Consider the following 27,130-nt stretch of genomic DNA (forward strand, 5'->3'; position numbering starts at 1 on the left):
TATTTTTGATTTTGAGACAGGGTTTTGCTAAATTGCTTAGGACCTCACTGAGTTGCTGAGGTTGGCTTTGAACTTGCAATCCTCCTGCCTCAGCCTCCTGAGCTGCTGGGCTTACAGGCATGCACCATCATGCCTGGCTAGACTTTCTTTTTAATATGAAAAAATTGTGGATTATTTTGGGCAGTGGCCGGAGATAAGTGACAAGTCCTCACAACCTGTAGTCTTGCATGCAATGATGTTCAGAATAACGGCCCTGAGTCACAGCCTCGCTAGGGAGGGAGGGAGGGTCTGGTGCCCGCCCACTGAGCGGGGCGATGAGTCTTCTGCACTCTAACAGGAGTGAAAGTGCAGGGAAGGCCTTTAGAAGTTTTGTCAAGGCTGAGCTACGACCTGTGACTCTTGCTGAGCTGAGCACCTTGCTCATCACAGGGAGACTCACTTGTTATTGCAAGAGAGCAGCCTCGTTTGGAGGTGGATGCTAAATGGGGCACAAATGACTCATAGTGAAAAGTGCTGGTTTGGGTGGATGACTGAGGCCCTCCGCCGATGCTGGGTTGCCTGTCGTGGTCCTCTGTGTTGAGAGCTGTCTGCTCTTTGTGGGTCAGATGCTGCTCCGGAATGTGGGCTCAGAGGACAGCGAGTCTGGGAATGGACTTTCTTGCGGTTTGGGGGCATCTGACCTCCCAATGTAGGCCCACATTCCTTTGGAAACATCTGCTTTGCAGAATTTCAGAAAGAGGCTGAGCACTCTGGGGCCTGGAGGCAGCTGGAAGTAACTTTCTTATGTAAGTGCACAGAGCAGAGCGCGCTGCATTGGGGAAAGGGTGGTGAAGTGGCCCAGTTACAAACGTGAGGTCCTCAGAAGGAGCAGAGGGGGCTTCGAGGGGCAAAATAAAGATCGCTGGGTACAGGTACCACAGGTGTTTATTCTCTCAGGAGAGAGACTCAGACCTGCCAGGCACACATTTAGTGATCTTCAAATAGCATCTCTTGGCAATTCTGTGAGCTCGTCGAAGGCGAGCTGAGTTTTCTGGACTCTGGAACTTTCTAATGAGGCTATGGCTGATAAGTTAGCAAGCAGCAGCCTGATGGGATGAGAAGATTCAGATGGAGTCAACCTCACAGCCCTTCCTCAAAGCCCAGTTCTACCCCTGCTACCTGCACAGGCAGAATGGATAAGGACCAGCCCTGTGGCCCTCACGGCTGTGTGACGGGCACCCAAGACAATCTGTCCCCGCTGTTGGGGACCGCAAGTAAAATGGAAGTTTCCACTTCCTGTGTGTATATTTTGCTACCTTTTGAGGAAGAAAGTCGGAAATAAAAATATATATTTGCTTCTATCTGATGGTGATTACATCAAGACACCCTAGAACATGCATTCCCAAGGTGAGTGGTACAGCCCCCAGTGGTGTAAAAGTTGGGTTTTTTTCGGGGTGGGGGGGTCTAAAATATCTTACCTATTTCAGGGCTTGGTGGCCCTGCAAAGAGCTAGCCACAAGCAGGCACAAAGCCAGTTTATGAATACTACATTTCACTGGGATGGTGGTCAGGGATAATCATCTAAAAGGTTTCTTAAAGAGGAGAGGATGATAATTAAAAGAGATTGAGAAAAAACGGTTGGGTTCTGTTTGTTTGTTTGTTTGTTTGTGATGCCAGGGATTGAACCCAAGGTCCTTTGTCACTCAGCTATCCCCCCAGCTATTTTTACATTTTGAGACAAGTCCTTGCAAAGTTGCTGAGGCTGGCCTTCAACTTGAAATCCTCCTGTCTCAGCCTCCCCAGATGCTGGAATGACAGGCCTGTGCGATGGCACCAGGCTGAGAAATGATGTTCTAGAGGCTAGAGGAAAACTGGAATCAGAGGACAGGGGAGAAATAAGAATAAGACTTCTACTGTAATTTTTTTATATTGTTCTATATCCTTCCAACAAAACATACAGAACATATTCTTAATGTATATTTGAAAGAAGCCTGGGAAGTTTTTTTTTTTTTTTTTTTTTTTTGGTGGTGCTGGAGATCGAACCCAGGGCCTTATGCATGTGAGGCAAACCCTCTACCAGCTGAGCTGTGTCCCCAGGCCCCCTTAATGTATATTTGAATGAACAAAATAAAAAATGGTGCTCAGCAGGGTCCTGCAACTTGGTTGGTGCCCTGGACAGGGGAGCATGTGAATTAAACTTGGTGCTGGTGGTTTCTGGGAACTCCGGGCATGCCACACAGCCCCGAGTGATGACACCCAGGTGCCCTCAGTGGCCCTCTGGGCCACTCAGGCAGCCAGCCACCTAGGGTGGTGCTCATCTGAACAGAGACCCCAGGTTGGCCCCTCAGTCAGCACAGGAGACCCCGCCTGAGCAGAGCCCACGAGGCGCCAGGCCCTCCTTGGGCTCTGCAGGCCCCAACACAGGAGCCGCTTTGTCTCAGGCTTGCCATGGGCATCGCGTGGCCCGGAGAGCGCCCCTGACCTGCTGAACAAAGCAGGGCCAGTTATAAAGCGCTTTTCATCCCCCCGGTTCCTTCCCGCTTCCTGCCCTCTGGAGGGTGCGCCTCTGCTCATTCTCGCCTGTTTCTCACGCACTGGCACTGCCAGGCTTGGGTGAAGGGCCTTCTCACAGGACGCCCGTGGCCCCTCTGCCACTGATCTGCGCTCCACCAGGGTGCCACGGCAGGCACTCACCTATGGGAGACCTCACACTCCCTGAGTCTCTCCCTGCCTGGGATTGTTGCCACTCCCACCTCCCCACCTCGAGACAGGGCCTGGCGGGGCATCCCCTCACCAGAGACAACAGCAGCCCGTATTTTCTCCCTTAAGATATATTTAAATTTTGGGGGGCTGGGGATGTGGCTCAAGCGGTAGCGCGCTCGCCTGGCATGCGTGCGGCCCGGGTTCGATCCTCAGCACCACATACCAACAAAGATGTTGTGTCCGCCGAGAACTAAAAAATAAATGTTAAAAAATTCTCTCTCTCTCTCTAAAAAAAAAAAAAAGATATATTTAAATTTTTTGAGCCAAGTTTTACAAGAAGTCAAGGCGATTAAGCTCACAGCCAACAAAATCAACAGCTCACGTCCATCCGGGATTCCCTTTGTGCCAGCGCGAAGCATTACCTGATCTCCTCCCTGGCACACCCCCAGGGGCAGGAATAGGATGCCCTCCACTTTGCAGACGGGAAAATGGAGGCACAAGGTTACTGGTGACTTGTCCAAGGTCACGGCATCAGTGGCAGAGCCAAAGGTCTGAGCGAGCACTGAGCACTGGGAAGGCCGCGAGGGGGAGCTGAGGGTGCCAGCAAAAGGGAAAGAGTCGCACAGGGCCAGGCCACCAGGCCGTGCACCCTGCTGCGGGCTGAGCCACCTGGCAGCCCACGGCCACCCCCATCATGGAGGCCTGCACGAGCAGGTGGCGAGCCTGGCTCTCCAGGAGTGCCGAGCGCCTGCCACAGGTGGAGAGCTGCTGCCCAGCCCGGCCTTCCCGCACCAAGCCAGCTTGGGACCGTTTCTCCCCAAGGAGAACAAAACATCTACCGGCTTCTCTGCCGCCGAGAACCATCACCTCTTCCTCTGGGGCTCTTCCCTGTTTATCCTGAGCTCTCCACAGCCAAGCTGGGCCCACGAAACGCAAGACTGTAAAAGACGTCACGGGAACCTGCCGGCGGCGGGGCTGCTGCCATCACCCTGCTTACTGTTCACAGCTCCCACGAGGCCACCGATCGTGACAGTGACTCCAAGTTCTGACCTTTAATGCACTCTGCAAGCGGACGAGCCTGAGCAGTTTTCTTCTGCAGCCAGAGGCCAAGGTGGCTCAAGAGCTGGCAGGCAAGGGTCAGCAGGGGACACCCAGACATCCCGCCTGGGGTCCAGTGCTCAGATCCCTGGTGAAGAGACACGTTCTCGAGAAGTGGGGGCTGGACCACGCTCGGAAGACATAGACGCTGCACTTGAAGGCTCTGCTCCACCCCAGCCACTCCGGGGAACAAGTGGGACGAGCACTCTGCACAACTGGGGGCTCCACTCCTGGCCACGCTCTCCCGGCTTGGGCACACGCACAGCGTTTTACTGAGCGCTCACCACCTCTTCCTCTGGGGCTTTTCCCTGTTTATCAGGGTCAGGGAGGGAGAGACCGTGGGAGACCCTTCCACAGCATCATCCTCCAGAGGAGAAGGAAGGAACCTCCCCTGCACCCAGGGACAGGGACACTCACAGCCCAGGAGCCAGACACAGAAGAGACCCACTGTGTGGCTTTTGTTTGCAAAACAAAATGAACCTCTGCGGTTAGAAGGCAGGAGAGTGGGCGCCTCGTGGAGGAGACAGAAGGACACGTGGGTTTCTGGGGCACTAACCACATTCTGCCATGATGCAGGCACAATGTCGCGTGGCCCACTCGTGACCTATGCAGAGTAGACGGCCGGTTTCTGGATGTTCGTTATTTTAGATATTTAAATACAGAGCAAAATATTCAAGTTCATTCAATCCATGTATCTGGGCATGGATTTCCAAGGACTTCCACGAAGTCCTGAGGAACAGAGTCGACCACGAGCGGTGACCTGTGTGCCTCCTCCACAAGCGAAAGCTCTCACACTCGCACTCGCGGCACGTGCTGTCCTCGCCGGCCACCAGCCCCAGACAGTAGCAGACCACATCCTTTCTCCAGAGGAGGTTTCTAGAACGGGGTCAAGGATCTCCTGAGCGGAGACCGCAGGCCTCCCCCTCAGTCCTCTAGTCTATGCTGTGTCTCGAGGCTGCTGGGCTGCACCCATGACCCCAAAGCCTGTGGTAGAGTTGGTGGTGAGGTGGCCTGGTGACCTCAGAAGGACCAGTTCAGCAGAGGCGTCAACGGCACCCGGGGAGTCACGTCTGGGGCACTTTCCCCAGCGTCTCCCGCTCACCTGGGAGGGGGCGTGAAAATGCACAGCTGTCCCCTCCACTGTAGGGAAGTGGCAAGAGGGCCATCCAACGGCCCGCTGGGCAGCTCCAGGTGTGTGGAGGACACACGGCCCTCATCTGCACAGGACGTCACCCTCCTGCTCTGGGACTCGCTTTCCAGGGCTGGTTCGTCTCGAACGCAGAGCAGTAGCCCCCTCAGCCTGGGGACACGAGAGCACAGGCCCCCGGCGTGCCAGGGCTCCCCGCACCCTCGCACCTGTGGCCGAGCCCAACTGCACATCAGGCGCAGCGGGAGGCTCACAAGGACGGCCAGCAACGAGCACAGCCGCTGTGACAACACACCCTGGTACGAGTCACTTCAAACTTACTCATTATGTTAAGAAAACGTATGAACCATGTATTTTCCATCGGACGTTTTGGGCCGAGCTTGACCTCAAGTAAATGAGACTGAAGAACAGACCCCACAGACGGGGAGAGGACTGAGCCCCTGTGGGCCCGGGAGCACCAGGTGCCTGCTCTCCTGCCCCCCTACTATCCCCATAGTGGCCTCCAACTCTGTGGCCTCTACCACCGCGGCTCCCTCCCTCCCTGACGCCCTTGCTCCATCTCCCCTGCTCCTTCGGCCCAGCTGCTCTGCAGGGACCCCCAGCCAGCCGCCCCCCAGCTCCTGACCTGCTGGGTCTCCCTCAAAGCCTCCACTGCTGTGTGAAGGTCCCTCGTTTATCACCTTATATACTAATGTCCACCCTATCAAAAAACACGCCCACGAGAACAAGGACGCCACTTGACTTGTCCACCAGTGTGCCCCTGAGGTCCAGGGGGTGCCTGGCATAAAGCGGCAGCTGGCTAGTACTTACAGGTGAGGAGAGGAGTTGGCGGTGGACATCGAGGTAAGGACAGAGAGGTCAAGGGCCAAGGACAGAGGGAAGGAGGAAGGGTTAAGGCTGGGGAGCAGGAGGGGGAGGGCAGGACTCACAGGTCCAGCTACTTTGAGGAGCTGTGGGTGCTCCCCGAGTATGTCAGGGGCTTTGGGACAGGAGATGTCACAGAAGGGGACAAAAGCAGGGAGAAGACAGGTGGGAGTGAGCACGTTCTCTGCTTCCACAGATCGGTGAGGAAGGGGCTGTGCGGGGTGAGTGGTGGGTCCGGCACGGGGCCCTGCAGTAGCACCCGCTTCACTATTTCAAGAGCGTTTTGCAAGCATCGCGGGCTTTGCAGGAGGGCAGCAGAAGCAGAGTCCTGGGCTGCAAGGAAGAACAGAGCGTCCAAGACACAGCTCTGTGTGCAGGGAGGCCGACTGGGAAGAGGCCGTGAGCAGGCGGGAGGATGCCCCATGAGGCCCTCTGGAGCTCGGGCCAGGCGTGGGGAGAGAGCGCCAAATGCTGGGCGCTCCTGGACCCCAGGGGAGAGGCCAGGCCCATCTCCAGCTCAGCGTGTGCATCTGTGTAGGGCCGGAGGCCTCCTGTTCTCTGCTGCCCGCCTGCCCCCTTCCTCCTCCAGCTGCAGACCCCTCCGGGGCCCCCGGCACACGGAAGCCAGGCTCTCACCCAGGTTTTGAGGAAAGCCAACTTTGGCAGAATCCTAAGGGAAATCCGAGAAGCCCCCACCCTGGAGCACACTGTGCTGCCACGCGGCCTGGGCTCGTGTGCCAGATGCCTCTTGTGAGAGAACCCTGCACCCACACAGGAAAGGGACGGGGAAGGAGCCGAGGCCTGGGACCTGCCCCAGCCAGACAGAGACGTGACCGTCTACTTGTCAGAAGTAAACACAGAACAGCAGACCGTGAAGTCTGACTCCCATGTCCTCGCAGAGGGACATCTGGGAATGTGCGCTGGATGCCCAGCCAGGAGGCCGCCCAGTGGGGGGGGGGGAGCTGAAGCCCCAGCCATCGGGAGGCTGCACCTGCATCTTTCCAGTGGCCACGACATGGCTCGTCACTGGGCACATGAGGCCAGGCCGGACAGAGCCGGGGGTTCAGGTCAGGGGTGCACTCACCGCCCAGCACCCCCCTGCTGCCCTGTGGCCAGCCTGGAGAATGCTTTCTACTCCCCATGCCCCAAGGCCCAGGACCTCAAAGGCAGAGAACTGAGAGGACAAGAAGTCCCATAGAGAATGCACTTTTCAAAACCTTGCTTTTTGGGCTGGGGATATGACTCAAGCGGTAGTGTGCTCGCCTGGCATGCGTGGGGCGCTGGGTTCGATCCTCAGCACCACATACCAACAAAGTTGTTGTGTCCACCTAAAACTAAAAAATAAATATTAAAAAAATTCTGTCTCTCTAAAAAAACACAAACCTTCAATTCAGGTCCCCCCCCACCTTTCAAAAACCATGGATTCCTCCCCCGCAACGCCTGCCCCACGCTGCAAGCTGCCCTGTCCAGAGAGTGCCCTGGGAGGCCCTAGGTCTCCAAGCTCGGCGGCTTCCTCTATGATGTGTGCAAACCATCTGTGGATCCCGACCTACTGAGGCATCCTGATGGCCTCTGGACATGGCAGGTCCCTAACAGAAGTGCTCACCGTTCCTCTTCAATGTGGGCGAGGGGCAGTGTGAAAGCAGCCAGCACATTTCTCACCCTGGAGACCAGAACCCACTGTTGCTGGGCAAGCTCCTGCCCTGCGCAGCCGCTCATCTAGTCATAAAGCACCTCATCTCCAACGCAGTCCCCTAGGCGCAGATGGGGAGGCCCAGTCCCAGACCTGTCCCCGGGGCATCCTGCCCACTCCCAGGGGCATCCGTCCACTTCCTTCTCCACTCTGGCAACTCCCGTTAGAGGAAGCACGGAGACTTGATCTCAGCTCTTGGGATGCAGACGGCCCAGGGACGGGTTGTGCACACGGCTCCCACTCAGAGGGAGCACAGTGTCCCTCAGGCCAGATGCACCTGACTACCCAGGCTCGGAAAACCCATTATTAACACAGCAGCCTGGCGGGGCAGCTTGTGAAGCTCGTGGGGCAGTGCGACCCTGTGGTAGGAGGCCCAGGGGCCTTTGCCTGATGAGACCGGAGGACATTTTTTGGTGGATAGTTTTAATAGAAATTACTAGAAGTCACAGAACCCCCCAGCTAACCTGGCTCATCAGGACCGTGTAAAGGAGTCAACAGTTCCTGAGTCAACACCAGAGAGTCTGAAATTTCACACCTGGTCCTTCTCCCCACGGGCGCTGTTCTACAGCTCTCTGCCTCGCTTCCTACACCTTAGCTGGGTCCCTGAGAGTTAATTTCCCTAAACAAGTGAGGTTCTGAAGCTCAGGTTAATTATCCATAAATCTGAAGATTCAAAAAGCTATGAAACCCAAAACTTTTTGAGCATTGACATGATGCTCAGAAATTTTAAGTTATTCCAGATTTCAGATTTTTGGATTCAGGTAAGGTCTTAGGCAAATATTCCAAAACCTGAAACACCCCTGGTCCCACACATTTTGGGTAAGGGCTCTTCCAACAGTGACATGCACTTTGGAGCTGGAGGGGCGGGGGGCAGCCAGCCAGCCAGGGTCTCCTCTGCTGTTGGGAACTGCCCACCACCTAGCTTCTTCCACCTCCCTGAAGTCTCCCCCTCCCCCCAGGGAAGGCCGCTCTGCCTGCCCCATCTTCTTTGTCCCTGGCCCCACCTTGCTGATCTCAGGTGAGTCCCACTAACAGGACTGGCCTCTCCTTCCTGAGAGCCAGACCAATGTCACATCACAGCTGGCCCAACCAGATGCGCCTCTGGCCTGGTCTCCTGCCAACAACCTCGGGCACCTTCAGACCCACACAAAGCCTCCTTGCATCTCGGCCTCAGCCCAGGCACCCACCGGCCGCCACTCCACCACGGAAGCCACTGCTGCCCACTATCAATGCGCCTCTGTTCCCCCGACACATGGCGCAGAGCTGCCCGCAGCCTGCCCATCGGGCTGCCTTCTGAGAGCCCCTTTCAATGGCCGCTCCTGCCTTCTCCACCCCTCCCCCACACGCACAAAGACCAGCTAGAAAGTGGGATTTCTCTCTATAGGAACAAAAGGAGGTTAGCTTTCTTTCCTTTCTGTTTTTCCTGTCCTCAATCTAAATCTGGCAATTGGAAAGAGGGTGGGAGCAGTTAAAGGGACCCAGTTCGTGACCTTAAGGGACACTCCGGTGACCAGAACTGCTCTTGTTGGTTTTCTCTACTGGGGTGGCTGGAGGGGGCATCTGAAGCTGTCACCACCCCAGCTCCTGCTGGAGATGATCGTCACATGGCCTCACAGGTCATCTTCTACTAGCCCCTTCATTAAGGGCGGACACTGAGGCCCGAAGCATTTACACCTGGGCCCCCAGTGGGTTTCTGGGGCAGCTGCCGGGGCCCTTCCCGACCGGCAATGGGGAAGCAGAGCTTCTTACCATCGTCCAAGTAGGCCTGGTCCAAGTTCTGCTCCTGTTTAATGGTCACTCCCGCAGGTAATACTTCCTTTTGGTCACTGACTGGGGGTCCGTTTTTGGCGGCTCTTTGGCTGGTGGCATTCTGCTGCTGGATGACGGTGGGGTAGGAGCCCGGGCTCAGCCTCTGCCCTTGACTGACGGGAGGCGGGCCGGGCCGGGCAGCGCCTGGCGGGAAGTTCTCGCAGTACATGATGTGCTGGAACTCTTGGTGGCTCCCGCAGCGCAGCGGCTGGTTGGTGGGCGAGTAGTGGATCACCGGTGGGGCCTGCTGGCTGGCCGGGGAGGGGTGGAGCAGGGCCGAGCTCTGCCCCGGGGAGCCGGCATGCACCAGCACGGAGCGGTGGGCATCCGCGAGGGACAGGGGTGCGGCCATGAGGGTGGGCTGCTGGTAGCTCAGCAGGCTGGGGCTCAGGCTCTTGCTCCGCTGGTAGAGGACAGCCGCTGGGTTCTGCTGTTGGTAGCGGGCATCAGGGGACGAGAGCCCTGAGCGGAACTGCTGGCAGGGAGCCATGGTGGCCACGAGGCAGGAGGGGGACTCGGCCACCATCGGGTGCTGTGGGTAATAAGACTGGCTCCCCAGGCCCCCGGGGGCGGGGCTGCAGATCAGAGAGGGGTCATACTCATCAGTGGGCTCCGTCTTGATGGCCGGGACTGCAAGGAGAGAAAGCACGCGCTTCAGCACCGCAGTGAGCTGCGGATGTGTCCCGAGGACAAGCGGACAGAGGCTGGGGACAGGCGTTGGCAGTCCCAGTGGTGGATCCCAGGGCTGGGCTCTGCCACTTACTACCCTGGGGTGAAAGGCTCCCTGGGCAATCAGTTCTCTCAAGGTGGAAACTTCATGGTGCAATGATCTCAGGTGATAGATCTTTCCAAACTGGACAGGTGGCTGGTAGGTCTGACTCAGGCCTGGGACAGTCACAGTCCAGCTTCTTGAGAAATAGCACCATTTCTCAAGACGTCATTTGAAGACTGAACCTTCCCTCCCCTCCTGACCCTGGCAGCAGCTCCTGCCCCTGTCCCGGTCTTCCTTCTTACATGTCACCATCTGCTGTACTGTCCCTGTCTTATGTGCCTGATCAACTGACCACCCTCCTCCAGAACGCCAGCTTGTCCCGGGGAAGGCTTCTATCTGTTTCGTCCAGTGCTGGGTCTCTGGGCCCCAAAAAACAGCTGTTTAATGGGCACTCAGACATTGCCCGGAGGAGGGCATGACCAGAGAGCAGCCCTCAACCTCTTCCCTTCTGTAGTGCTTTAGGGAGCAAGAGCAGGCCTCGGATTCCCCGCCTGTTCCTGGTAGAAGCAATCCCAGCTGCTCAGTGGGGCTGGTGGGAGACTGAGACCTGGATACCTGCCACGGAGCCCAGCGACTGGCCTGCAGAAGGTGCGAGGAGTCTGCCATTGCCGCTGCTACCTTGCCGTGGGTGCCACCATGACCACCACTACCCACAGAGTCACCGCTGCCTGGCATGAGTCACCAGCAACGGTCCTTCCCCGGGGCCCCAAGTGCAGGAACCACTTTCCCTGTCACTGGAGTAAAGGAACTAGTGGCAGGACAGGCCTGAGGTGGCCTCCCGAGCACCAGGGTTAGAGGAGGGGGTGAGCGGGACAGCAGGGCCAACTCAACTACCAAAGTCACTTCTCAAGAGGCCATCTGAAGGCCAGCATCTGGGTCCCTGGCCCAGCCAGGGGCCAGAGGGCTCATTCAACCCTGCTCGGCCAAAAGAGTAAGCACGGAGGCCAGGCCCAGGGAGGCCAGGCCCAGGGACGCCTTGTGGCCTCAAATGAGACCACCCCACAAAAGGTAACTGACACCCTCTACATTGAAAGGAAGGGTTGAGCTGAAGCCCAGAGCCCACCCAATGGTGCCCATGTGGTCTGGTAATCTGACCGCTACTCCTGACCACGTGTGACGTCAGTCCTGGAACAGGGTGTCCTTGCAGGGACACGTGCCTCCAAAGCCAAGCTCACCAGGACCAGGTGTCCCCTTTGTTGAAAGATCTCAAACTGGCCGAAGACAGGACTGATGCTCTGGGTGGCACAGGTCACGGGCTTCCACTCTGGGAAAGTGTCCGGCAGGCCCTTCTCTGGGAAATTTCTAGCCTATTCCCCAGAAGAGCTTGAAGACAAATGTTTTAACTTAAAATCCCACTTTCCTGGCTGTTCCTGACCAGCTCTTCTGCAGCCTTGTTATCACCAATGTGCCAATAACATCAGCCTTCTCTATTAGCAGCCCCCCCCAGGGTCCGTTCAGGTTGGCGGGGTTTCATCCGTCCCACTCCTGTGTCATGTCTACAGTCCCCATGCTCAAATACTTTGGGGACAAATGAATGAATGAATGACAGATGGCAGTCATCACCTTTCTTGGGAACATGTGCATCTGGGGCTGAGAGCTCGGGGCCTGGTTATCCACCCAGGAGCACCACTGGCCGCCGGGAGCCTACCCATCACATCCACCGAGGGTCTGCAGCTTTAGGGCATGCCCACTTCTGACCTCTAGAATGGTCACATCCAAGACAGTGACAGCAGTCATCTGCTTATCAACCCCTCACACCCATCTACCCATGGCCTTCTCCCTCCCCCACCCAAAGGAAAATAATAAGAGCTGATATCATTGACATCAGCCTATCATGCACTGCGCCAAGTGTCTGATGTGCATTTGATTTTCATAATTCTTATGAGGACGTTGCCATCTGACAAATGAGAAAGCTGAGCCTGGCCCCAGGTAGCCCAGCTGGAAGCAGACCATAGGAGTCCCGAGTCCCGTGCTTCAAGACTGTGCTGTCTCCACCAGAACAGGAGTCGGGGAGCTCCTCACCTGGGTGGTAGGTGAAGTGCTGAGGCTGGCTTCGTTTTCTTTTCCCATTGATGACGTAGAAGTTCACCTTCACGGAGGTGCGGATGTGCTTGTTCCGATACTCAGGGATCTCGACAAAAAGCATGTTCTGGAAGGAAGGGGTCGTCATGGACTCAACTGCAGCAGGGTCTGCACTCCCACCAAGACCCCAGGGGCATTCAGCCAGCCCACCTAACGGCAGGGCACCCTGTGCTGACAGGTGAAATCCGACTGAAGGGGAACTGAGCCTTTCAGCCGTGGCTAGGGAAGAGGCTGCACCGGTGTCTATTAAGACCCCACCGCTCAAACCAGGGGACCTGGCCCCATAAAGACTGAACTCACGCAGGTTCGACATGTACTTCCTGAGTGCCTGCCAGATCCACCACAGTGGGAGACGCGGCGGAGGAAGGAGGGAGGGAGGGGGACAAGGAAACAGAACAGAGACAGGAAGCAGGGCGGGGGCTCGGGACCCCCTGCCACCTGAAGTCCGCACCCCAGGCTTACGGGCTGGCTCTTGTCTTTATCCACGGAGGCTTCCATCTCCCAGACCTGCTGCCCATCTGGAAAGCAGAAAGCAACAGACTCTGAAGAAACTACCAGAAACCAAGGCTCAGGCCCAAAACCCACCCCCCCCAGGGTCACCTTGGGACGAGTTTTTCAGTAAGGTGTGCTGTGTGTGCACATGCCTATGTGTACACCTCCCTACAAGGATGACTCTTTTCCAAGTGCAAGGCATGCTGACCACAGAAAACAGGAAAAAATTAGACATTGCTCAGAATTCTACATCCTTAACTTTTCCTCTGTATCCAAAAGTTACTTCTCTTTCAAGTAAAAAAAAAAAAAAAAGTATTGTTATGTATCATACTTGATGACATGCTTTGTTCAACCAAAGGCTATTTCCAAAAGGTCCTGCAAATGCCAAGCGTGTCCCTGGGGCCTCATTATGGATCCCTGACCGTCCCAGATGTGCCTTCTCCATTGTCTGAGAACCAGGTGATTTAGACATTCTGGCCTAGGAGGGAACCCAGTGACCTCAACGGGGTCCTGGCTCCTGAGTCACCAGGGTGCGTGGAGACGCAGGAGCCCACCCCACACCTTTCCGGCAACAGAGAGCCCAGATCTCACAGTGTGAGTCAGGACACCAACTGAGGAGGTTTTGCTCAACAGTGAATTCTCCTTCCCGGGAGCCGAGCACTGGTTCCCCAGTTTGGGGCCAAAAAGTTGGGCCAAACACAACTCTGCATTTGCAGATCACAGGCTTCTCTCGCTGACCACCTACATTGGCCACTGGGCAGTTTTCAGCTGAAACAAATCATTTCCACCGGCGTTTCCAGGGTGTTTGTGGAACATTGACTCTGAAGGATATGAAAGGGTTTTACGAGAAGGGGAAACTTCTACAAGCTAATAAGTATTTGGAAAACGCTGAGTCAAAGTCAAATGGGCCTCTTGACTACAGGACTCCCCCAGGCTCACCTGCAGAGGAACCCCTAGAAGGGCTGCAGTGGGTGGCCCACCCTGACATCTGACCATAGAGCCCCCGCCCCTTCCTTGAGCATGGCCAATAGCATCTTCCCTGACAGTTCAGACCTGGACCCACGTGGTCTCAGCTCTAAAGCTCAACCTGAGAAATCTGGGCTGCAAGCATTGTTGGAACCTACCGGAATGGCCCACCACCACCCCACCATTAACACAAAGGTTGCTAGGAAGGCAGGCGCAACCTGGAAGATCTTGCAAAGAACAAGCAGTGGACAAGCTGGAGACCTTTGTGACAACCAGGTCTGCGGCCTTGGGCTGTCAGATGAAGTCCCTGAGAAATCAAAAGAGGAGGAGCCAGGAGCCAAGCTGAGCCTGCAGAGGCCCTGGGTCCCACCCCCGGCATCAGCAAAGGAACGTGCCCATCTAACTACGGCACGAGGTCCCTGCGGACGGACAAGGTATCCCCATGCAGTCTCTGCACCACGCTGCAGGGAAATACTTTGTGATTGAGTATCCCAGAGAGTCAGCAGCTCCATAGGCTGCTGAGGGGCCCAAGAGGAAGTCCCAACACCAGACACTGCACAAAGGGAAGCAGGAAAGGACAGACAGGTGGACATCAAGGCAGCTGAACAGAGGTCCTCAGGGCTTAGTCCTTCCATGAGCAAAGATCTCAATCCTTGTTTCCATGTCAAAGACGGGTCAAAGGCCACCCAAAAGAACCGCGTGACCCCTCTCAAGAGAGGTTACCACCAGGAGTGCAGCGACTCAGATGGGTCCCCTTCCAAAAGAGTGTCCTCACGCGCTGACTGCAAACCGAGCCCTGAGCCAGAGGCCAGGTCAGACGTTCACAGAGGAAGCAATGGTCAATGTCTGCTCGTGACCCTCGCCCCAGCGCTCGCCGGCCAGGCTGAGCTCTGCCGCCACCAGAACTTGGCTGGTTCTACATGGAGTACGGTTCCCAGGTGGGGGAGGCCGGTCTTCAGGAGCTCACGCCTGGGAGGGAAGCAGGGCCCCTGAACCCTCCTCCACAGAGCTCAGCCCCAGGAGAGCCCGTCCCAGCACTGCCCCAGGACACCCCATGGCAAGGGCGAGGCCACCACAACCTGAGGCCTCCCCTGGCCCAGCAGGTCTGAGGGGAAAAGCAGCCCCAGGGTGCAGGAGGAGTCCCTGCCACCCCAGTGTTCTCTGCCACATGCTGACTGTAACCCTGAGCACCCGCTGCAGCCAGGACAACTCCCCTCCACGTCACCTCAATCCTCTTTATTCCTGGGCTCCCTCAACTTTGGAACATAAGAGCCGGCTTCAAATCCCTGATTCCTCCAACTAGCTGTGTGACCTGGGATAAGACACTAGACCTCTCTCTGCCTTTAATCCAAACTCTGAGGATCTCACATCCCTAGGCCTCATAGGGTCCTCATGAGGATTCAGCAAGATGCCTGGCATGTTGGTGAGGGTGACGATTATGACCGGTGGCACCAGGTTATTCCTACACTGACTTCTTAATAGCTCTTTCGCATACTTTCCGCCACGTGCTACGACTGGAATGAACAAGCATCCTTGAACCAGAGTCCAGTAAACGTCCTCTGGCTGCACCTTCCAGCACCTCTGTCCCCAGGAAGGAACCTGCAAAGAGGCAGCATCTGTCGTGTCAGGCGCTTGACTTTCTTTGCTTTCAAAAATGGGTCTTTTACACCATTAACTTGACGTTAAGAGAAAGTGTGAGGGGTCACAGGCATGAGAGATGTGGGGGTACCTGGAGGCCTGTGAAGCGGGGGGCTAACTTCTTTCTTGTGCACCTTTAGGGTCAGAAGCTCAGAGGCGCGACCCTGCTGGCCGTACCTTGCATGAGCACACGGGTCCCCAGCAGGAAGTGAAAGCTGACACCACCTCCTTCTCCATTTAGATTTATACAGCGAGGAAGACACAGCTCAAGGGACTGTCACTGAGGGAACTGGGTGGTTTACAGAAGGTCCCAAGGCCAACTTCCCGGCTGCACCCCCCCCCCACGTCTGCTGGTGTACACGTCCGGGGCAGGCCCGCCCGATGCTCATGCACCAGAAGCAAAATAAACACTCAGCCCGAAGCCACTGTGTCCAGGTCAAGTCCTCCTGTCACCATGTACGGCCTGTGTGGCCCTCAGGGTGCACACCTCTTAGGTCTGAGTTTGTTCATAGGCAAAAATGGTGAAGCTGGCACCACTGAGCTCCAGGAGTCTGGAGTCGAAACTGAACAGTGCGCAGGTGCACACAGCACAGGACACGCCCCCCCCAAGGCCCCACCGTGGTCTGTGCCGCCATTGTTACTTTAGAACCCGGTGTGTCCCGTGGGTCCCCTCTAGGAGAAGAGAGTTGGTGGCCCTCCTGACCCGCATGCTCTGGTGAGGATCGAAGTTTTTCGTTTGTTTCGATGCCTCACATTCTTCCTTACAAATATAAAAAGTGGCCACAGAAAGTCTTCGCTGACAGGGGCCTGCTGAGTTCACGACAGCCACCTGCAAATAGGCAGGGCCACCAAGCCCACGAGGTGTCAGGATGCTGGGAAGCCAGTAGAGTAAGAAGAGCCACACTCTCTGACCTGGAAACACGCCCCTCATGTCACAGAGCCGACTGGCTGACGTGCCCCAGGCCGGTGCTCAGGCCTGGGCCACCACGGATGCAGGAGCGCGGGGGACTGTGGGCACCACCACGGATGCAGGAGCGCGGGGGACTGTGGGCAGCCACCACGGATGCAGGAGCGCGGGGGACTGTGGGCAGCCACCACGGATGCAGGAGCGCGGGGGACTGTGGGCAGCCACCACGGATGCAGGAGCGCGGGGGACTGTGGGCAGCCACCACGGATGCAGGAGCGCGGGGGACTGTGGGCAGCCACCACGGATGCAGGAGCGCGGGGGACTGTGGGCAGCCACCACGGATGCAGGAGCGCGGGGGACTGTGGGCACCACCACGGATGCAGGAGCGCGGGGGACTGTGGGCAGCCACCACGGATGCAGGAGCGCGGGGGACTGTGGGCAGCTTTGTCTGCATTTTCTCATTTGGTGCCGAGCGCACCGTGCAGACTGTGCCACCTGCTCGTCTCCAGGACCCTGTGGGGCCAGGCTGCGTGGAGGCCAGATGTGGACCACTAGCCCAGGAAGTTGCTCCCGTTCAGCAGGCTGTGGGGCCACGGAGGACCCTGCTGGCCTACCTGCCCTTGAGGGGTGTCCAGACTGAGAGGACTCCAGAGAGAAGAGGACGTGAGCTGCTCACCTCTGCTGGGATGGGGACGCCACCCCACACCCAGCTTGACTTCAGCCACCGGGCCTGCCCTACCCTCCAGAGCCAGCCTGCTCCGTCTCCACGCCCCAGACCACGCCACCACTGCCCCCCGCTCTTCTCCTGACCCTCATGCCCAGTCCGTTCCCTCCCTCAGCAGGGTCCCCTGGCAGCCACCTCTCATCTTCTGCTTCTCTCCCACTCTCCGACGTTATTTTAGCTACCTACAGGTTGGCATCTCTTCTCACTTCAAGTCCCAAGCCCCAAGAGCAGGGCCACACCTACTTAATCCTCTGCCTTGTCCCAGTAAGAGTGTCTGGTCTGTAATAGTTGCTCAGTAAATACTAAGTGAATCAATGAACACACTGGTCTCAGCAGCCCCCTGCATGGCCCACAGTCAGAGCTCAGGAAACATCTGACCATAGGCCTTTCCAGTAAAAGGCCTGACAGAGAGGAACCGCTGGGCCCTTCTCGAAGAGTCCCTTATGCTAATCAACTGAAGAGGAAGGCGTTGAGAGTACAGGTGCAGACGAGGAACAACACTCTCTGGCCACGCGGCCCTGGCAGGACTCGGTGCCGTGCGCAGCAGTTCTGCACCATCCGCTCTCGGCCCTGCTCCAGGCTGGGCTCTGGCAAACCCTCATTCATGAGCCGCACTAGAGACCCCGTCTTCTGCACCCATCTGAGATGAAACCAAGAGCTCTGGTGTCTTGAGCAGATGTGGGGCCACCTCTCCCATCCTAAGTCGACAGGCACGGTCAGCCAGCACGGAAACGGCCCTGCCAAGGCTCAGTCACGGCAAGCAGCAGAGCCAGCAGCCCAGGAGGAGGGGCTGGGTCTTGGGAGAGGCTGCAGGAGAGCCCTGGGTGCAGGGATCCGTCAGCCTCTCAGCCCTGGCACCAGCTCCAGGGGAGGAGCCCTGCGGACAAGCAAGAGCCCTTTGCTGGGAGATGGCGGGACGCTAGGCTACCCCTCTGTGCAGCTCCGTGGCGCTGGGATGGAAGCGCACGGCAAACAGGAGGGCTGGCCTCAGTGGTCAGTCTGGACGCCCGTGGGCTGGTGACAGCACGCGGGAGGGGGGGCGAGCTTTCAAGGGAGGAAGGCAGACGTGTCGGCCCTGGGGCGGTGAGCACGCCGCTGGGCTCAGGGCACGGGGAGGAAATCAGAGTGTCAGTTCGCGTTAGCACACCGTGCCTGATGCCTCGCAGTCCCGGCTCTGCTTTCCAAAACTTAGCTAAATAAAGACGGCTGGAGTCATTTCAGTCTGCTCTTGATGACGGCTGACTAGCAGAAAAGCGGATCCTCCCTATAAGCACAGGCATGGGTCATTAGAAATGTCCCCTCGGCTTAGGGGCATCTCACGTCTCAGATGGTGATGGCACCCCGATGGACTCTGAGGTCTTGATGCCCAGCACCTCTCTCCTGTCCACCTCCACCACCAGGGGCCTGTCCCAACCATCCCTGTCCCCCACAACTGGAGCAGAGACTCGAGTCACCTCCCAGAGCCACCTGCACACCCCGTCCCCAGTCCATGCTGTGTGCAGATCACCAGGGCGGTCTCATGACGGTAAACCAGAGAGGATCTGGTAAAAACGGCAAACCAGACAGGTCAATGCCCCACACTCTACACTTCTCAGGCAACCACCCGCTGCTGTGGGTGACCCACGATCCTGGCCACACCCACGGGGCCAGCACCGCCCACCCCTCCCAGCACCCTCTCCGGGTTTGGCTGGTTTCTCCCCACTATCCGCGAGGGGCCAGGGCCCTCCCTGCTTGCCACTCCTCAAGCACCCGAGTCATCCCCACGCTGCCACCTTGGCCCTGACAGATCCTTCCCCACCCGCTTCCCTCAACAGCTGTTCTGATCCAACTTTAGGGCTCTGCTTAGAGCGGGTGCTTTGGGAAAGTTCCTCCCTGCCCTCTCTACCTGGGATTGCCCAATCTCACCAATAAAATACCCAACGTCCAGTTACATTTGAACTTCACAAACTGTATGTCTCTAACCCCTGCCAATGGCCAGGACACACCTTACTAAAGGAACTCGTTGTTTCCCTCCAGGGTTAGCTGGGCCATCCTGCATTTCCCCGACCCTGTCACCCCCAGGACCAGGTTTCCCGGTTCTCAGGTCGCACTTCTTCTCATCTCAAAGTGTGCTGCTCATAAAGAAGTCTGCGACTACCCAACCCCAAGGCCAGGGATTTTATCTGTCGTGTGTCACGTACCTGACCCAGTACTGCACACAGTAGGTGCTCAATAAATGCCAGAGGGTGGGTATGGAGGCACAGGGGCTGCGTGAGTCAGGGGAAGCAGAAAGACCATGTGTGGTCAGTCCTGGAGGCCACTATCAGCCCCTGCTCCTCCCACCCCAGCACTCTCCTCTGCACCAGCCACCATCCACAGGTGACCCCCGTGTCAGACAGCTAGTAGCTCTGGGAACCCGGAAACTGGGGTGTGAAGCCCCATCCTCCACTGAGGAACTCTGTCACCTCAAGGAAGCCTGTCAACTGCACTGTGTGACTCAGCTTCCCCATCTGCAAAAGGGGGAGGTGAGACAGCGGCCATGTGTCAAGTCCTCCAGCTCCGTCAGACGTCGGGGCCAGGAGTCCCCAAGGCCAGGAGTCCCCCATCTCTGAGCCATTCTAATCCACATGGGAACCAACATATCCCCCCTCAGGCCCACGCAGAGCAAACTGAGCTCCCCAAGGCACAGAGAAGGCACCTGACACAGCCTGAGCACCTACTAACTGCCTGGCATCTTCAATTCCTTGAATTCTTTTATTGCTAAAACACCACCCTCCCCGTTGTAGAGGTGAGGAAACTGAGTCCTGAGGAGCTAGCACGTGGTTAATCCAAGCTTCAGGCCAAGTCTGCTGGGTGTTCACAGTCCAGCCTGCTACCTGCCAATCCCACAATGGCTTCTGCACTAAGAATGACATCGGGTGGCGGAAACGCTCAAACCCGAGTTAATTCGAGAACTCATTTCTCTGTGGCCTCTTTCTAAGGGGTGGAGGAGGATGAACTGCAGGGTCCTTCTACTTGACAGTCTGATCTTATGTGCAAGCAAAGGTTGGGCTTCTGAAAATGAGACCATCTTCTCTTAAGGGGCTTCGGAGCTGCAGGCTGGCCTCTGTCCCTGGGGGAACACTCCGTGCCCCAGCCAAGCCGTAAGCTGTGGGCTCAAGCCCAGGGGGCTGTTGACACTCTGGTCGTGAGTCACGGGGGCAAAGGTCTGCAGCGCCTTAGTCATGCTCTGGCCCAGCCTGGAGCCTGACATTTCCCAGAGAGAACTCAACAGAGAGATTCCCATCCCGGGGCTATTATTCCAAAGACCACCCTAGTGACATGAACCCAGGGAGAGAAACAGGTGGCAGGGGAGAGGTCCGCTGGAGGCCGCCAACTCTCCTAGGAGACTGATGCGTGGAAAAACACTTAGTTAGCAAAAAAAAATTTTTAGAAATATATTTTAAGCACATGCATTTCTATTTATTAAACAAAGCTCCAAATACAACCTTTGGGAACCTCCAAGTCATAAAATGACTCATGTCAGGACACGATGACTCAGTGGGAAAGAGGGAATTCCGCCGCCCACGCCTCCTCTCTAAAAAATCAATTTGCCCTCTCGACAGGTGACGGGAGCTTCTGCCATCAGGCCGCTCCAAGAGAACAGGCCAGCAAAACAAAACTCCCTTCAAACAATCTGAGTCTCAAAGCTGAGTAATCTGCCGTCGGCCGGAGTCCAGCCTACGCCCCCTCGGGACACGCAGAGCCCAGAGCCGGGGAGCTCCTTGGCCGGCCGGGCCTGCACAGAGGACTCACCAGGCCAAGCATTCCAGGCCCCTGTGTCATGCGGAGGAACCTTCCAGACACTGAGCCCGCCTGGGCGGGCAGGGTGCAAGCGCCATGGCAACCCGTTTCCGCTGCAACGTCACTTGTGTTTTTGTGCCCTTAGATTTTTTCCTGTTTTGCAGTGTTTGGCTGGGACCCCCGACTCCCCCGAGGCCCCGGGGGTCAGGGTTCCCACTGAAGTCAGGAGCGACCTGGCCTGGCCGGTGTGACCCCTGCCTGGAAGGTCATGCCATATTCACCCCTCGAAGAAGGCAGCAGTGGCTTTCGGCCATCACCCAGAGTGGTCACGGGGAAGACGCTGATGGCTCCGTGGGCTGCTCTGACCTGGTCAAGGACTCCATGCCAGGGTTGAGGTCAAAGCTGCCTGGGGGTCCCCGGCTCTGCCAGCAGCTGTGGCCTGGCCTGTGCCCCCTGCTTGACCTCTCTCAGCCTCAGTTACCCCACCTGTAAAGTGGCGGGACGCCCCCTGCCTGTCCCAGCTGGAGTGGCATCAAGAGAGATGTCACTGTCACTGAGCATCCTGAAGGAGCACCTGCTACGTGCAGGGACTGTTCTACACACCGAGGGCAGAGCACCAAGTGCCAAGTCCCCGCTCTCCGGGGAGCAGAGGCTGGCACCCGAGGCCGGGCTGCAAAGGAGCCGACGGGCCAGGGGACTGCAGTGGCAACCTTGGTGCCACGAGAGCCAGAGACGGGCAGGTGCACCCTGAGGACGGGCGGACGAGGCCTCGACCTGAGGCCCAGGAGACCGCAGCTTCGTAAAGAAACAGTGGAGGAACGTCCTGGGAGCAACACCAAAGCCCCTCGCCCCAGGAAGGAGCACAGGCTGCGAGGACAAAGCAGCAGGACGGGCATCACCCAGCAAGGCAGGGGCAAGGCCCGAAGAGCTAGAGAAGGGCCAGATCTCACAGATCCACCTAAGTCAAGAAAATAATTAAAAATAGGAGTAAAAACAACACGATAACTATTATTATTACTGCTGCTATAAATAAGATGCCATTTTCCAAAACACCGAGCGGGCTGGCCGCGGAGCCGCGCCCCCTCCCCCTGTTTTTCCAGCTCCAGTGTCATCTTGCTGGAGTGGAAACTGCCGATCCCACTTTAGTTGACAGCTATAAAAAGAACCTTGGAGCCCGTGGTGCCGATGACCTAGCGCTGGGCTAAGATTAGCCCCGAGGCTGTCACCTTCCTTAATGCGAGAAACAGCTGGGGTTCCCCTTGGAAAACTCGGCTGTTCCACCCGCCCGCAGCGCCCTGCCGGCCAGCGTGGCCATGGAGATGGGCACCGGGATGGGTTTTGGAAAGAAGAGATTGAGCAACAGGGATTCCCCCTGCGAGAGGCGGCCAGGCGGGGAGGGGGGGCGCCTGGGGTCAGGAGCAGGCCCAGCGGCCTGCAAGTCCAGCGGGCTGCTCTGCCGGAGCTGCCAGGGGCTGACGCCCACCCAGGGAAGCCACCGCTCCTCGGGGGCCCCCAGGTGGCTCAGACGCCCTTGCTTGTGTCTTGTCCTCAACCCGGGAGCGGCATTCACCTGGGATCTCTAGAAGGCACAGAGGTTCCTCAACGCCAGCCAACCACAGAATTCAAATGCCTCTATCGTCACAAGATGGCTCCAGGGAACTGCTGCTTCGGGGAAGCTGAGCTTCAGGCCAAGCAGCCTGGCCCCCCCGGCTTTCCCAGAGCAGGACAGCTCACGGTCCAGGCTGCCTAGAGCCAAAGGTCATCACTGCCACTGGCCAGCTGTGTGAGCTTCACCAAGTTACTAGACTTGTCTGTGCGGAGGCTCAGACACTGGAGGTCAGCAGCTTCCTGTGGAGGGCTGTCACGAAGAGTCAGAGTACTTAACACACACAGAGTGCTTGGACCCAGGCTGGGCCCACTGTTCATTATTATTACTTCTTATTGTTTTTTAATGACTCTTGGTTCCATGAGGCGGAGTCTTACTCATGTTTGTTCTTCTACAGCCAAAGTACAGTGATGATAATAATAAAAGCCAACACTTACTGAGCATTTTCACTGGGCCAAGCCCTGTGCAGAGAGCCCACCCCGTATGGCCTCACCACCTCCCCTCACCTCCCAAGAGCAGTGAATCACTGGCATTTGACAAAAGAAGAAGGGCTGCCTCAGAGAGGTATAGCCACTGACCCAGGGTGGCACAGCTACCAAATGCCGATCAGGGATTCAAACCTGGGCCTTTAACCTCTGAGCTTGTACTAGTGACAGGTCCCAGCACCCTCCCCACAGGTTGCCCAGCCCAGGCTAGTGCAGGAGCAGAATGTAGTGACCATATATGACATGGTCCTGAAGGACCACAGAGGACCATAAAAATGACAAGGGACATGGGGTGAGAACCCTGCACAGTAGCCACAGCTGCCTACCTCCAGAGGACTGTCCACTTCACAGAGGGGAAAGTGAGGTCCCAGGGGACGGAGTAGAGGACAAGGCTGCATATCACCCATGAGAGAGGCCCCCACCCCTCAGAGTGTCACCATGGGTCTCCCAGACACCCACAGGGTTGACGAGGTGGCACTCACAGAGCCACAGGCCAGGGCCACCTACGGCTCTCGAGGGGCTGTGGGGTCCAGCTTTCAACATGCGGCTTTGCCAGAGCTGAAACCAGCTTGGCACGTCCGTCCCACCTGAAGGTCATCTGGAGGTCAATGACTGGGACCCGAGGGTGAAGGGTCCACCTTCACCCAACCCCAACCCTAACCACCCACCCACCCACCTGCCAGCCAGCCACACAACACATGTCGAACTGATGCCCTCGGGCAGCTCAAAGTCACTGCGCTCTGAGACTCTTGAGAGCGCGCTGAGGCCCGGCTCCAGGGGACTTGGAAGGGTCTACCTCACGCCCTTCCGCCCAGAGGCTCTGTCGACCTGGGCTTGTCCTCAGCCAGAAAGGGACTTAGAGGGATGTCCTTGCTGTTGAAGGCAGCAGGGCGGTTTCCTGGTGATGCAGAGGGATCTCGTCTGGAGAGGCAGGTCCTGCTTGGTCATTTACACTTCATGTCGCTCTCCTGCCCAAGAGCCCACCAGGACTGCCTGTTCCCTGACCGTACCTGGACCAAGCCAAGGCCATGTCTTCCTGGCGCTGGGAGACTTCTCATTCCGGCCTCTGCCTTTCTCCCTACCCCTCCCAATGTTACGCAGCCTCAATAAAAAAGGAGGCCCACTGGCCCAGGAGAGGGAATGCAAAGCCACCATCAAAACTCAGGTCCTCAGAGTGTTAAGTACCTGCATAAATGTCCATGATGCAGGACTGAAACACAAACATGAAAAACTTGTGATAAGCCCGGGACCCCTTGGGTGGCGGGTCAGGCCCACGCTCCCGTCAGCACCCAGTCTCAGAACCACCTGGGGCAGGTGTGCAGGTGTCTGAGGGCAGGAACTGTGTGTGGCCTGGGGGGCGGGCACAGGCAGAACTTTGGAACTTTCCTCAATCCTGTTCCTCTCCTTGCCCCTAGTGACCTCTAAACCATACAGCAGTAGGTCTCAGCCAGGGGTGAGTTTGCCTCTGGGGCACATTTGGCAATGTCTGGAGACGTTTTTGGTCATCACAACTTGGGCAAGTGCTACTGTCACCAAGCGGGGGCTGGGCAGGGGCTACCGAACACCCTAAGAGCAGAGGATGCCTGGCAATAACTAGATGGCCTGCATTGTCTACGCCCAGGCACAGACACTGCACCCGCCACCTCCCGTCCTCCACCAACTCTTCTGTCACCACCAACAGGCTTGCTGTTATTTGAATCCCCCAAGCACTGTCCTGCCTCCCCGGGCTCCCTGATTTCCAGGGATTCTGCCTTTGCTGACCCTTCCCTGTCCCCTCCCTTCTGCCTTATAAGTCCTCTGCCCAGGCAAGTGACAAGTCCCCAGCCTGCTGTCTACACTCTCCCTTCCCCCACTGGAGGCTGCCCTGGGAAGTCAAGTCTATTCCCAGGACTTTAACAGGGACCTCAAGGTCAACGGCCCCCCAAGCAGTGGCCCCAGCCAGGTCTGCTGCGTTCATCAAGACCACATGGCCAACTCCTGGGGGCCTCTCGCCTTTTTGGAGGCAGGACTGTGGCTGATCCAGGAAGGCCCAGGGTACAGCAACTCAACACTTCCATGTACAAAAGGGGACCCGCAGCCCTGCCAGCCGCGTCTCCACCCAAACCACTTCTCCTGCGCAGCAAACCTCAGCTGGAGGGAGCAGCGCTCAAAGTCAGTCACCTCAGCGCCCAGAAGAGCAGCAGCCGAGTCTGCCCCTCGCCCAGCGTTTCCAGGGCGTCCATAAACAGGATATGAGCCGCGCTCAGCAGGGGCACGCGGTGGGCACTGGGTCCACACCGTTTTTTGAAATTTTTTTTAAAAAAGACACATCTGGGATGGCAAGAAACGATCGCGGACGTGGTGGAAGGTTCAGTTTGCAGATTTCTGGAAGAGAACTTAGCAATAACTTAAAGGCTTCAAAAGGACTCTGCTGCCAGGAGCCACCCCTCAGTACACAAAAAAGATGCCCACAGAGATGCAGGCCCCACAGGAACTACCCTCAAAGAGTAAGAATAACCACGGCACTAATTAAAGTAAAAGTGTTGACTGGTCTATGATAAGCCTGGTGCTGTGATGACTAGACACTTATCAATTCATTTAACCGTCATGACAACCTACGGGTGACAACTCCAGTCACGATCATATATGTAGGAAGGAACCGAGGCCCCCAAAGCTCATGTGATTTCCCTGAGATCCCAGGGCAAACAACTGGCTTAGCCTGTACGTGAACCCAGGAGCATTCGGGGCCACAGCACAGCCAGCTCAATCACCATGCTATTTGGCTTCTCTCCTTCAAATAGGAAAAAAGTTTCAAAAATTTGTCTATGTAAAAAAAAAAATAAATTTTTTTCCTCTTTAAAGGGAAGAGAGGAGGGTGGGGACAACTTAGTATCCGTTCAACAGCAGGTTCAAACGTTGTGGCCTATCTGTGTAGCTGGGACTTGGTGGCTGCCCCATGGGTGAAGACGGCCAGCAAAGAGAGCCGGTGTGAGTCCCTCCGCCAGGCCCTGCTGCAGCGCAGGAGACAGAGGACAGGAGCCCCAAGCACTGACCTGTGGTCTTCTCCGTGAACACGACCTTGGACTCGGCCGTGAAGTTCTGGCCCGTGAGGATCATCTGCTGGCCCCCGTAGACCAGGCAGCTGTCGATGTCCTGTCTCTCCACCATGGGCAGCTCGTGGGCGGACCGCTGGGCTGAGGGCAAGAGGAAAAGAGGTCACTGTGACGGGAGACAGCTGCTTGGGAGAGCCACACGATTCCGCAGGACACGGTCAGCCCACCTCTGTCACCTGCGGTCATGCACATGTGGACTCCCACCCCTGACAACAGGGAGGTCTACAAACATCACGTTCTCCTGAAGGTGCCCGGGTGACCGGAACCGCTTTCCGCCCCACAGCGAGGTTTTGTTTTTGTTTTCATGAATCCCAGGACCTACCGACGCCTGTCCGCAGCAGGCCAGGGGAATAAGAAAGTGGCTACTTCCTAAGGGGCAGAAGGTCGCTGTCCTCTCCCCTGCATCTGTCAGAAACACCTGCTGGACGCTGGACGCGTTCCTGGAGGATGGGTTTGTCTGTTCACTCTGGAACCCAACTGATTCCCACTGTCGCCTCCAACACATGCACGTGCCCCACCACCTCACTTCCTAGGAGTCCCCGATCACGCTGCTTCTGCACGCTTCCAGAACCTTCTCTCGTCTGCATGGGGCATCCCATGCATGTGTGCCTTCTGGCGCTCTCTTCCCCAGCGCTGGTGGCTCCCGGGGCTGCCTTAGCCTCCTGTTCTGAGGGTTAGCCCCACGGGAACCCACAGCCCCCCAGGCCAGGGGTCAGCCCTCCCCCTCCCCAGCACTCCGCTTTCTTGTGTGGCCTTCAGAGAACTTTCTTTTCTGATACGTTTTGTGCCGCTCTCCTCGCTCATCTCTTTTCACCTCGTCCTCCACCAGGAGCCGGGGCTTCCCTTGGGTCCTGCTCTGCGTCTAAGCCAGAATCAGTGCCGGCTCCTGATGCAGGAGGCTGAGCTGGTGGGTGGGGGCACAGATGTGGGTGGAGGGTCCCCTCCGTGTCTCTCTCAGTGTGTTTGACAACAGCCGTTAGTGAGAGGCGGGGGCGAGAACAGGCCTCTGCCAAGCACCAAATGAGACAGGACCCTGGGACGCCCACAGCGACCTGAGGAAGGGGACATTAAAATCACTCGCACTTGACTGGGTAGGAACTAAAGCCGAGAGTCAAGTCAACCCGTGGCCAAGTGGTGTCTGGCGAGGCTCGGATCAGAACCCTCTTGAGCAGGCCTGTCCAGCCCCAGAGCCCAATCTCTCGGCCCCTTGGGCCACCACTGGTCCTTGAGGAAGGCCAGCTGCAGCAGACAATGAAGACAGTGGCCTCTGCTGCTCCCCGGGCAGGTGAGAAGCGGCCTTGGCCACATCAG

At 57.2% G+C, this 27,130-nt stretch overlaps 1 protein-coding gene across 6 annotated transcripts in view; it reads right to left on the reverse strand.

Annotated features, from left to right (window-relative positions):
• NFATC2 (nuclear factor of activated T cells 2) overlaps window positions 1-27,130 on the reverse strand; it is a 135,234-nt gene that overhangs the window by 24,255 nt on the left and 83,849 nt on the right. For all 6 annotated transcript variants that reach the window (XM_081291060.1, XM_081291058.1, XM_081291059.1 and 3 more), the window contains exons 6-9: window positions 25,760-25,900; window positions 12,610-12,665; window positions 12,088-12,214; window positions 9,234-9,923 (exon numbers count right to left, since the gene is read on the reverse strand). In XM_081291060.1, coding sequence (XP_081147186.1) covers window positions 9,234-9,923; window positions 12,088-12,214; window positions 12,610-12,665; window positions 25,760-25,900 — 1,014 coding nt within the window. The remainder of the gene's footprint in view (window positions 1-9,233; window positions 9,924-12,087; window positions 12,215-12,609; window positions 12,666-25,759; window positions 25,901-27,130) is intronic.

The sequence above is a fragment of the Spermophilus citellus genome (assembly GCF_964194105.1).
Source record: "Spermophilus citellus genome assembly, chromosome: 4".
Taxonomy (NCBI): Eukaryota; Metazoa; Chordata; class Mammalia; order Rodentia; family Sciuridae; genus Spermophilus; species Spermophilus citellus.